General features: G+C 39.6%; 1 protein-coding gene across 3 annotated transcripts in view; it reads left to right on the top strand.

The window, feature by feature from the left end:
* ZSWIM7 (zinc finger SWIM-type containing 7) overlaps positions 1 to 12,825 on the top strand; it is a 91,401-nt gene extending 78,576 nt beyond the window's left edge. For all 3 annotated transcript variants that reach the window (XM_075196922.1, XM_075196921.1, XM_075196920.1), the window contains exon 6: positions 8,816 to 12,825. In XM_075196922.1, the coding sequence (XP_075053023.1) occupies positions 8,816 to 8,923 (108 nt within the window). In that variant the 3' untranslated portion in view covers positions 8,924 to 12,825. The remainder of the gene's footprint in view (positions 1 to 8,815) is intronic.
* Positions 12,826 to 13,451: the final 626 nt, after the last annotated feature.

The raw sequence follows: 13,451 nt of genomic DNA, 5'->3' as shown, positions 1-13,451 counted from the left end.
CTAATCACTGTAAACTTAACCTTAACTGTTTCTATAATAACTGAATTATCACTATTCAAAATTAAACCATTACAATAGCTTCTAGAACTCAGCTTTCTATACTATGTGTGATCCCTAACTAACATCAGAAAGCATTTTTTAAAGCAGCAATCCCAACACCATGTGTGTGGGCATTTTTTATGTAAATCACTGTGGCAGACTATAAGAAGATTTTCCTAGTTCTTTTTCTTCAGGCTGCTATTAATGATTTATGATTCTCTACTACCATGGCAACCACAGTCACATGATGTAGTGAGCAGAGAGGCTTTGGAAAGCCCCTCTGAGCTCTGTTTGCACTGTGACATAATTCTTCTCCCCCTCTGCCATCACATGACATACTGAGATCTGTGAGCCCGTGTCTCTATACCAGATTATGTCTGGCAATCATTTTTGTTTGCCCATCAGAGAGATTTTGAAAAGAGGTAATGATTTGTAAGAGAACAGCTAAAATGAATATCAGATGCATACTTTTAAAGGTACTTTTAACTTGATATTTAAATTTAAAAAAATGCATGTTCTATGTGGGATTATTACTTTAAATACAATACTGCAGTGCTTTAAATCTTCTGCTGGGAATTGACATATTTTTGGATGATGTACAGGCTTCAAATGGACTGCAGTGTTTAGTGGCTAAAGCTGAAATGAAATGCAGGGTGATTATCCTGGTTTTAGTATACCTTTCTGGGACATACAGTATACATAGAATTCCCTCTAAGGCTGGGTACACACTACAGTGTTTTCAGAAGATTATCAGGCCAATCAGATGATAAACGACTGATTGGCTCGATATTACAGTAGTGTTTGCCCTGGAGCGATAATTATTGTTCCAAAGCACATGGAACCATTGATCGAGATTTTCAAACTGAATTGAAAATCTAGTTCCACAATGGAACGATGTTGTTCCAATTCTGCAGTGTTTATGCACCCACAACTGTCTGCCCAGAGAGAGCGCTAGTAGCCTGTGTCTGTGCAGCCTTTCCACTGCTCATCTATCCAAACATGTATGTAGTCTGTCGCTGTGTCTGGTGAACCCCTGTGAGATCTGTTCCCATGCATAATATTGGTCTGGCTACCAATAGAGTTGGACCTCTGACGAGCACTTGCTGCCCAAGATGGCATTGGTCCATGCTGCATAGCAGCTATTTGTGCCACTTTAAATATGTTGCAATATACTGTCAGAATGATAAGAGGCAACACAAAATATACTAAGACAAATGAGTCACAAACACTTTTTTGCGGCCTCCTGCATTCCTCTGCAATGAGCAGTTTGTTTTATTCACCATGCTGACACTGTTAGACTCTGAGCTGTACACTTGTAGCGTCAGGAATGGCACTGTTGATGTTAAGGATGCCTGAAAGCATATGAAAATCAAAATTGAAATGGTAGGACTCAAGGTCATATTGACTTCATATCTCATTGGATGTATCATACAGTAATAGCATTCTATGTTCATCATCACCAGCTAATATATATATGTAGCGTCACTAATTCCGCAGCGCTGTACAGAGAACTCACATCAGTCCCTGCCCCATTGGAGCTTACAGTCTAAATTCCCTAACACACACACACACACGCACACACACACAGACAGAGAGATAGAGGCTAGGGTCAATTTGATAGCACACAGATAAGGCCATGGTCGGTGAATCAAACTCATGACCCCAGTGCTTGAGGCAGAAGTGCTAACCACTGAGCCACCGTGCTGCCCTTTGTTGATGGCAGACAGAGTGAGGATGGATGCACTGCTTAAGCAAACCTCCAAGAAAATATAGGCTTGACAGAGGGACTCGCCAATCGCTACTCTTCCAGAGCTTGCCACAATCCTTAGCAGCATCACTGTAATGGCAGCTAATATATCTATAATGCACAAGTGGGCCATGAACAGGAATTTATAGAGTTAGGGCGTTTAACAATCGGTGCAGCTACTGCCATATTCCCAGTCACGGGATCAAGGAGTAGCATGAAGAACAGCCCAATGTACCGAGGGATGGTGTCTGCGGCATCCAAGAGACAGAACAAACCAGACGAGCAGTTGCTGCTGCTTTTCAGAAACGGGTTGTGCACAAACAGATCCTTTGTCCCCGGCCCTGTTATTGCAGGAGATAGGATAAATCCCCCGGTGGCAGCGATCTAATGCAGGAGAGATCTCCCTTTGCTAGCATTGGTTATCTTTACCTCACTACCCGCTGTCAGTCCCTGCAATGTCACTGTGTCTGTGAAGCCTTTCCACCACTTTTCACTTTCTTTCTCTCAAAATAATCACTCATTTAAGCTCCCAAACCTCATAAGATCAAGCATATGGCCTAAGATCACCTTATGCACGGTTCTCACCTTAACCAACAGTCGGTTTGCCACTAACATATATCATAACTATACCTTTGACTGCTATTGGAAACATACCTGTGTCTCCTTTATAAACCGCTTTTGTGATTTGAAACGGATCCAGCTCTTGCTTACTTATCATTTATATCTTTATATATATATATATATATATATATATATATATATATATATATACTTACACATACAATTCTGTGTCCATTCGAGATTATGCCACAGAGGTAGTATTAAAAAAGCTCTCATTATTTAGAACATAAGTCAGCCCACGGGACAGGCAACTTAAACCCTATGTAATAGAGGAACACTCAATAACCTATAAATAAGAATGCAGACGGGCTGTCGTCACATGAATGGACTTTAAACCCTCTTGCTTTGTACTGACTGAGGACGCATACGATACTGCAAGGCACAGGATTGCAAATCTTAGCTAGTTTATGTCAGGCCTGCCAGGTCCTGCTGCAAGGCAAGAAGATGCCAGTCCCTGCAAGGTGACGAAGTGCCAGCTACTGGAAGGCAATGAGTCTGCAGGGAAATACATTAGTCTGCTGTAAGCCCCAAGCTGGCGTCCTGTTGTCCTCAAAATGAGCTTCAAGTCCCTAGGCAAATAGAATGCAAATAGTAATTTGCTCATTCCTACATCTGTGAATAATCAATTCCTCAGTCCATCATGAATTAGTTATGTTTACTGACAGTGGCCTATACACAGCAATGTACAGCAGCTCTTGCTTTGTCGTATTAGTGGTCACTGGCGGTCTGCTGAGAGGCGAGACATTTAGTAGAAGCGGTGATAGGCAGACTGGGCCTCTGCAGTTGTTCTGGGACCCTGACAGGTTTTCTGTTTCACTGACCATGAGTCAGAAGTATAGTTTTCAGCCTATGGATATGACAGATGAAAAGCACAGATCTGAAGGTAATAGTATAGTAGTGGCGCTAAATAATAATTATAATAATAGTGTGTACACATGAATCGGCATGCTGATGGGGACTTTTTTTAATTTTTTTCCTGTCGCTGATAAACCGCTAATCGTTCCAATTTTCCTTTAGTGTGTACCTAGCCTAACTTTCAGGACTCTTCACATCTATCTGCTTTTTTTTGCGCTTTACACATTAATATACGCATTACAAATAGCTGAAAAAATTGAGCTAAAATGTTAACGCTGCCTCAAAAATACCTTAACCCTGCTTGCCCTGTTTCTCAAGCATTAATATGTGCTACCAGTACAGTTGTAGATTGTATTGGTAAAACCACAAAGCGTGAAACACACATGTAAAATATGTTAATAATGCTTTACTTAACCACATATAAAGCACACGTTAGTTTTATCCTTTTTTCCCCTGTTTTCTCAGCGCTTATGTGTCAACAAGACATCATAATAATTTAATTCTATAATTGTTCTAGGAACGGGCATGATTTCTTCGAAGCAGTTTGTATATAATGATCTATCTTGGTAGATTAAGTCATAGCATGCCCTATTGAAGGTGACTGCTGGTGTGCATTATTGAATGTATGAGGACAAACATGCATATAGTTAGGGTACCCTTTTTTTCTAACAAAACAAAGCTTAGACACCTCTAACATATAACAAGTATGGTCGGTTCTAAAAGTCTCTAACTCCTTGCCTTTGTGCAGGCGCGGGCTGGCAAAGTTCAGCCCGGGGGGCGCACAGGCGGCCGCATCACATGACGCGCGATGCACATGACACCTGTGCGCTGACACGGACGCATCGCGTGTCTTGTGATGCGGCCGCCGGTAATATTAAGATAATATTGCATCCACATGGAGGGGGGGGAGGGGGGGCGGCCGGCCCAAACAGCGGTCAGACTGAGCGGCCCAGCCCGCCCCTTCCTTTGTGTGCCACGTGCAATAACATTCTGTTTAGGAATCTGTTAATTTTTGTGCATCAGGAATATAAATTGTAGGAAAATAACAATTGTAAAAGGGTTATAAACACAGACAAATGCTGGTCTGCAGCATTATAGCATAACGTACCTCCTGGTGCTCCTTCTAATGGAAGGATGTTGGGCATATAGGGGCATTCTATCCTGATTATATGCAAAAAACAAGCCTTCTCATTGGATGAGATATTCTAATGAACCTCAAGAGAGGGAGACAAACCTAATCCACTATGCACATATCTCTTATATGGGGAAGTACATTGTACACCCTCATAAACAGTTATAATATTTAAAATGTAGAAATGTGACACATGAAATAAAAACAGAGCAAAAACATATTAATGATGACAGTTCCAAAAGTGAGGATAACCATGACTTTAAGTTTACCTTTACGGTCATACAATTGGTGGACCGCTTGTGAAATTCAGCGTTTCACCTATTTTTGTGACCAGTGGATAAACAGGCGCATTTATGCAAAATATATGCTCTACAAAAGAATTGTGCCAGAAAAACAGGAATTCTAAGAAATATAGAGGTTCTAAAGTAGCTGGTTCTTTGAGTTAGAAACTTCAACTAAAAAAGTGATAAATGAAACAGATCTATCTGTATTATTTGTGTTTCACAATGGATAATTCACCCTGCATGCACAAATTTACAGAAATTATATGTAAATCAAAGGTGTGTTATACATTTCTTACGTTAGCTGTCTTGACAGTTTTACAATTTGTCACATTTGTGGAAAATATATCGGCCTAATATTACTAACACTCAAGTGCAATTTATATAGGCTTATCAGTAAAACCCTAACCAGACTCCGATCATATAGTTGTCCTGTATTTAATCAACTGGGCTATACTTAGAGATGAATTAGATTGTGTACTTTGGCCATAAATCCTAATGAGTTTTCTTACCTTCTATGTCCTAAGCATTATATTATGGGTTATCATTGTGCTTTATGGATTGCCTGGTCGTTGTCATCAGCTAATGAAATCATTTCTGCCCATGCAGTATAGTAAATAAGGCAGGCTGGAAGCCCTGATCAATACAGAAATGTTGTAAGGTATACGATTCTGGCATCAAAATACTCGTACTTATAACATTGGTTGTTATTTAATGCCATCATGTCGACATTAAGAGATCTGCAGTCAAAACATAACATATTCATTAAGGTAATTTGGCCGCCCTCAGTGCCTGTGGTTGTCATGGTAACCAGGTGACTAACAGCTCCATTATGTCAGTCTACAACATTTTGGTGGTCATCTGTAATATGTCATCTGTCTGGAGCCTGCAAACAAGATAATCATGTTCATGCTTTCAGTGAGCCTTGGATGAAAACAAATCTATACATTAGAGACGGCTTGTTTTTTGTTGAGAACAAAATTCATCTGGACCCACAGGAAAGCATTCTTTGTTTATTGTTCAAGCTTAAATACATCTAGAATTAGTCCTTTCATGTACGTTGATTTGTAACTACGAACGTTAGTACTGCTGAGTCGTCTTTCTACAGCATACTCCAAAATAGTATATTATTACACAGTGTTAACTACGTTTTGGAATATCTTTTTTTTTTTACTTCTTATTCAGATAAATTTTATTATTCTACTACACAATAAATGGAAAAGGGGATAAAGGATCATGTCCAGGCTTAGGTAGAAGTACAAAGCTACACACTGTTTTGGTAGCCAAATGCAATTAAACATTTATTCAGTCCATCCCTGCTAATCCTGTTAATCTGGGTGCGCAAGGATTTAGAATATAATTATTCTGATCTATAGTTCTTCAGTGACAATCCCTGGAACTGAGAAAACCAGGTCATGTGGACGAAGAAGAGAATAGGGGGATCATGCACTACTTTCGGTGTGTATGGGTGAGAGTACACAGCTTCTGTACTTAGAACACCACACACGCAGTGTTTATTTTTGGTTTGGGAATCAAAAATCTTTGCTTATTAGCATTCATCTAAGAAAGTTTATTGCTTCGTAGTGTAAGAGAAAATACATATGGTGATACAAAGCGTGCTTCCTAGTCGACAGTCGCCATGTTTCTATCCGTGACCTTAAGGACAGGTTTTTCATTTGTGGGTAATTGTCATGCCCTACAAAGTAGCAGGGGATATGTTCTTATACTAATATATGATATAGCTGCTTTTGTTCTTTTTAAACCGGGTCATTTTTTGTTTTTGGGCAGTAGTTTTTTTTCTATTGAAACCTAGGAACTAGCATCACGATTTAAGGGACCCAGGGAAGAGTGCTCCCACTGAGGCAGACCGGAATTATCCGATATCTTTAGGTAGCATTGGTGATCTGGAGCCTGGGATTTGGTCAGCCGTGTTTATAGTACACTTTTTGGATAATGTCATTTTTTTAAAATAACCAGTGAGAGCAAATCATTGCTAGTGTCATAATTACTTTGCTTTCAGTATTCTTCCCTTTGTAAGAGTTCTCAATGACAGCTGTTGATAGCAAATGCTAAAGCTGGGTACACACTACACGGTTTTCGTCCAATAATTGGCTCAATCAGCCGACATACGACCGCTTGTTCAAAAGTCGGGTCAGTGTGTGTAGTGACACGATGGTCGCAAGTCTGCCCAAATGGACGATTGTCACCTCATTTGGTTGGTCGTACTGTTTAATATTTTCGTTCCAATCTCGTTTCCGCTGTGTAGTATGTATAAACTTCCGACCGATCTACAACAGTGAGTACGAAATTACAATCATTGCTCACGGCAACATGGCTGTAAAAAGTCGCTAAAGGGACGTCCAGTCTTCCCTTTATCGTCCTAAACAAGGCTAGTGTGTAGGCAGTCCATGGACCGAGCGATCGGACCATCGATCGCATGTAAAATCGCTCGGCATAAAAAGTTGGTGGAAATTTCTGTAGTGTGTACCTAGCGTAAGAGTTCGCCTGGTTTCGTTTGCACCAGCTACGACTGATAGTGATTACTGACTAATCATAGTCTTTGTTTTAAAAACTATACATATGTGTCCCACTAGTTAGCACAGAACGTGTGTATGCAAGTAAGATAGACTATAAAAATGCATTGTCCGTACAGTACACATTGAAAGCATCATGATTTATGTATTGAATGTACAAAAAATAAGACTAAAAAAATATTTGAAATTTCATATTTATAGTAATGATTTATATTAATTATTATATCGTTAATAGTTGCGTTCTGATTTGACCTTATATTACACATATATTTATGCGTATACTGCAGTCTGCTCTGTCTACGTAAGACAAGTACTGTTGAGGCAGAGTATACTTACTCCCATATTCTTATCAAAACACATTGTGAGATCCACTTTAATCTGAATATGGTCTGAACTACGCTTAAGTTGCACGTTCTATTTTAAAAAGCAAGTTGTGTCCATACAAAGTTGTACTTACCTTTTGGCTCTGTGTTATTTCTGTTCGGTGAACTAATCCAAAGGCTCCAATAGCTTAACCTACTAGGGCGGGCGTATTCCAAACTTACAGCGGTGTTGAGGAACCCTGTACCTCTTTTATGCATCAGTGGAAAGTACACAGGTGAGGGGCATCATTGGTTTGACTCAGGCAGTCAGTAGCAGAAGAGAGATCACTGCATTGTAGTATAGTCCTTGGGGGGACCTGCATTATAAGGATAACACTGGACTTGAATGTAAGTAGAATTTGTATTTCATCTTGTTTTAGTGAACTCCACCAAGGACTTCTTTTTGTACATTTTTTTGGTGCAATTCCTCTTTAAATGTTGATATTGTCGTAGGATTTAGGTCAACTTTCATCTAACATTGTACCCTTTGATACCTTGAAACACAGGTGTGTCTGAGGAATGCAAAGGGCTTACCTGATAATTCATTGTTGTCAGTTTGCCAGTGCACCTATATTAGTCACAGGTATTTAGGCCATGAAGGAACACTACTCAGGAAATACAGTCACGGTGATAGAAATGTTATGTGTTGAGTTGTTACAGGACCACACTGGGTTGTTTGGCTTGATCATTTTTCCTTAGTAGAGCTTTCATACACTGCACGTTTGTCTGTTTAGTGATACATTCCTTCAGCAACGTCGGCTTTAACACCCATGTGCAGCAGAAATGTGCTCCTGCTTGTTCAGAGTGCCTTCATATAACCTAAACATATTTCAAGTATTGTATGTTTAAAACATAAGTGTCTGGGGGAAAAACATGTTAAGAATGTCCTTTACGCAGCTGCCAGAGTGTAAGAGTGTATTATTTGATAGCTGTGAGAGGACTGGGTTGGGACTTGGCAGGAAATTAAAATTGCCTGGGGTGGAGGTGTGTAATGAAGATGGCACCTAATTAGACAGTAGCCTCACATAATCCTGGTGGTGCACTCGCAGTGTATTGTCCTTGCTAGCTGGCTGAATCTAACACAGGTTTCAGTCCTGACAACCACATTATTCTGCCTTAGGCGCAGCAGCAGCGGAGTTCAAAGTAAAAAATAAGGTTTGTCCAAAAGTGGTTAGTAAGCCTAAATGTCAACGCTGTAACATCTTCCACCATGATTACTACCTTCTTCATGTTCTTTATTTCAGTGCAAACACATCCTTGCGGTCTACCTCAGCCAAGCCATGGGGATCTGCCAGGAACTTGCTGTGTCAGATAAGCAGATGATTGAAATTCTACTAGCAAAAGAGGACTAATTCCACATTAATGACCTGCAATAATTCCTGTGGGACCATAATCTACCAAGTTCTGTGTAGCAAACACGCTATATGTGTACCTGTTGCTAAACAAAATGTATATTTATTTAGATCTACTGCTGTGATTGCTATGGAGCACTTATACAATGCACACTGCCAAACATAATTGCACCATCGCGCTTCAATGGTCCATCCAGCGCACAACAAGGCGCACTGTAAATATCACTGAGAGGACATCCGGGTGGTTTATTCCCTATCTCACTTTATTGAATGTGAAGCTTTAATTTTACTATTATTCCATTGATCAGAGTGTACCTAGAAATGTTGAAGGTCTATCCTTTTATTATTTTTTTTTGTAATAACTTTTTATTGAGACAAATTATTCAAAATATACAAATGTGTAAATAAAGGGCAATCAAACAAATTGTCATACAATATGGATGTAAGGAGAATTGAGTAGAGATAATTCTCACAAAATCCCATAAAAATTATTTCTAAATTTCAACCTTAAATCAGTCAATTTTACAAAATATAACATACATGGGATTAAATGCCCTAGTTAGCTAAACATTGAATATTTAAAAAGAATAAACCAAACAAAATTAAACATATAAAGAAAGATGTGGGGGGTCCTTTCGAATGGTGTCCCAGTCTTCAATGATAACTAGATAGGGGCCAAATGGAAAAAGGTGTTTACTCAAATCAAAAAAACTCCACTAAAGGGGACTATTTGGATAAAGTAGAAGAGTTTTCGGGTTCTTGGAATTCCAGCTGGTAGAACCATGTGGCACAATAGTCATTAAACCTATCAGAAGAGCAGAGAATCAGATCATCCATATACCTATAAAATTAAATGCGGATGAGCCATTCTTTCAGAGTTGGAGGAGAGGAGGATCTCCAATGTACAGGAATCACTGCCTGCAGCATTATTTAGATGTTGTAATAGGGATTTTTTACACAATGAAATTGTCGGCTTTGTCAGATCCAATAACCAAAAACCTGGTCTTCTGGTACTGCAAATTTCATAATTTAAATAAGTAGCAATGACTCCATCCCAAAATGGCATTAAAGATGGACATTCCCACCATATGTGTAATGGTGTACCAATAGCCAGATTACATCTCCAACAAGTGTTAGAGGTCCCAGGGTACATTTTGTGAGGGCATTAGGACAGTGATACCATCTGGAGAGGACCTTATATTGTGTCTCAAACACGGAAATGCTAAGTGAGCTAGCTTGGGTAGACTGAAAGATATTGATCCAGTGTTCCTCTTGAACCAAGTTACCTACATCTTTTCCCCAGTCTTTTGAAAACTTCGGCAAAGAGGCGAAACGATTTTCAATCAGGAGTTTGTAAATCCCGGAAAAGACATGTGTAGGACATGTGGGGCAACACACATAGGGGCCAATTCAATTCAGATGCGTTACTCTAGGAATAATGCGGCCTACGCACTATTACCACTAGTATGGTAAAAGTGCGCAGTATTACCATTAGTACGGTAATTTTAACGCTGGTTTTTTCCCATACCTCTCGGGCCGCAAGTATAAATCTGGGTTAAAATGACCGTATTAAAGGTAATACTACTAACGCCAAGTTAATCCAAGACTAACATGGCCGAATTGAATCTGCCCCATAGTCTTAAATAATATCAATTCCCTTCTAGCACCTTTGCACAACTCCGCTGAATTTAAGAACAAAGTCTTTACGTTGTAAATTATGCCAAAGCTCCGAGCTGGGTAGACTCTACTTGGCCTGTAGATATTAAAAGGAGTGCAAACTAGATAAGCCCATGAGCTGGCCAGCGCGAACGATCCCCGCCTGAGACCATTTTGTAAACTGCTTTTCCTGGATTCTGGGAGGAAAGGACTGATTGGCAAGCAGTGGGGTCAAGGGAGTAAAAATTGATTAGATGTATTTATTTTTCTGAAGTTTGGTCCAACAAACTACAGTAGGTTTTATTATGGGGTGCTGAATATTTGACAAACTCATAAGCCAAGGAATGACAGAATGATTGGTGAGAGACCATTCTTCTATTTCCACCCACTGCTTGTCCGCTCTCGCTCTTGTCCAATCAAGTATTCTGCCAAGCATGATGGCATCATAGTAAGTCTCGAAGTGAGGGAGCTGAAGCGCACCTACGTTCCTACGCCTATATAAAATGTCATGCTTAAACCGAGGTTTCCTTAGGCCCCATATGAAGTCTCTAATCAGACGTTTCAAGTTTGAGAACCACTTACTAGGAATGTAAATCGGTAGAGTTTGCAAAAGATACAAAACATGCAGGAAAATATTCATTTTGACAATATTATCTCTACCTATCCATGAGAAATTCTTTCCTCGCCATTCTCTCAGTTCCTTTTGAAGCTTGTTGTAAATGGGTTGAAAATTAACATCAAAGTTGGGAAAGATTTCTAGTGATAAAGACCCCCAGATACTTAACCTGTTTCGGGTGCCATGTAAAAGCAAAGTCATGTTGGAGTCCTTCACCTCCGGAGTAATGGTAAGATTAAGTGCTATAGATTTTGAATAGTTTATCTTAAAATTTAATAGAGCGCTGAATTTGTGACACTCCGAAACCAAATTTGGGACAGAGATTACCGCATTAGGTCAATCCTTTTAAAGGGACATTTTCAGTGGAGAAGTGGCTTTTCAGGCACAGTCACCACCTGTAGCAAAACAGTCCCACCCTCTTCCCATCCCAAATTTCTACCAGCACGTGCTAGACAGCCAGAGCTGGTTTTAACTATTATAAGCACACCATGGGGTATATTTTATTAAACTGCGGGTTTGAAAAAGTGGAGAATTGCCTATAGGCAACTAATCAGATTCCAGCTGTCATTTTGTAGAATGTACTAAATAAATGATTTCTAGAATCTGATATACCCCCATGAGTGTGATGTCCCCCTGCTATATTGAATACCAGCCCCAGGCCAGTCAGCAAGAGTCTAGTTGCTCTATGAATAGCAGGGCACAAAAACACTATGCCACTCTACCAGAGGCTACCAGCCCCACAATGAACGCACTGTTTCTCTTCCCAGTCGCTCTTGGCTGTGGAGTGTTGGGTAATTAACAAAATGAGGACTTACCAGATCTCCACTGTATAACAGGTTTACTGTGCACCTCCTTTTGTATTGATGAGTGTGTGGTGAGAAAGATACGAGGGGGAGAGGAGCGTTCTACCAAGAACCTGAAATTGGACCTAGCATTTCTCTGTTTCTCGGTTAACAATAGCTCGCTATCGTACCACACTTTTGATGTCCATTAATAGAGGAGCGGCAACATTGATGGGGGAGATGAAGGGTTTCTAGTGGCCAAACTTACTTGTCCACATCATTTTGCTAACTAGCCTTATGGTAAGAGCAATTTTTTTTTCTCTCAAAAGTAGATAATCACTTGAAGATAGGTCATAGAATACATGTCCACATCTGGTGTAATGTATTACACCAACTTTTATTGGTTTTCCTGTCTGAGGAAGAAGGAAGTATGTTCTACTAAAACACATAACAAGGGAATACTGCAGCCTGGCTGATTTCATTCTTCTGTGGACATCAGATCTTGTGTATATCAGTGATAGGCAACCTCATAGTCTTGATAGCAGGAATCACGCAGCTATTTACCAGGAAAGATGGAGACCTTGATGTACTGTTGGCACTGGCATGATCTCTGCGAGTTCAGATGTCACATGGTTACTACTCTGGGCAAATACTAAGATTAAATTGATGAGTTTCACCTGTGGCTCCAGCTCTTGTTCAGTTTGTGTAAGTAGCACATGACCTGTTGAGCTTCATCGATGGCCCTCTGGTTCTCTCTTGTCCATCACTGGTGCATATGCTTTTCTATTATGAATATTTTTAAGTGTAAATTATTGATTCTATTAAAGTTTCTCTTGATTTACTGGAAATTCCTGTTTTGGTTTTTTTCAGCAAAACTGCACCCAGAGGGATTGACCTTCCCAATTGAAGTACATTGTTCATACAATTCCATGTCCTCATATAGGAAGTTTTTACTTTACTGCTATATTGTTTTACTGTGCACTTAACCTATTAGACGTTTCCTCTTTTCAGCACTGTCCATACAAAACACAATATGATAGCTCTTCACAATGTGTTCCATACCAAATTTTCAGATTGTAATTTTCCAATTTTCAGAAAGCGTGAATTGGGGTTGATTTCATAATATATGTGCAAAAATGTGCTGTAACCCATAGCAACCAATCAATAGCTTTTCTAAACTGCTTGTAAGGTGACCCCTCTGATTCGTTGATGTTGGTTATAGCACATTTAAGAACATTGCTCCATGTTTTAAAATAAGCCCCTTCTTTATTAGAAGGCTAATGCAAGTAGTTTGAGCCTTGAGAAAATGTCTTGTAAAAATGTTCTCTATGGAATGTGTGTAACTGTGAATGTCATTAAAATGCTGTTTCTTAACTTTTTTTTGCTCACATATTAAGCAAAAGGGTAATGTTTCTTTATCCGAACTCTGTTTAGTTCCTTGGAAAACAACGGACAGCTGAACTCTGTTTCCACC

Source organism: Mixophyes fleayi, chromosome 2, assembly GCF_038048845.1.
Source record: "Mixophyes fleayi isolate aMixFle1 chromosome 2, aMixFle1.hap1, whole genome shotgun sequence".
Taxonomy (NCBI): Eukaryota; Metazoa; Chordata; class Amphibia; order Anura; family Limnodynastidae; genus Mixophyes; species Mixophyes fleayi.
This window is presented reverse-complemented; position numbering and strand designations above follow the sequence as displayed.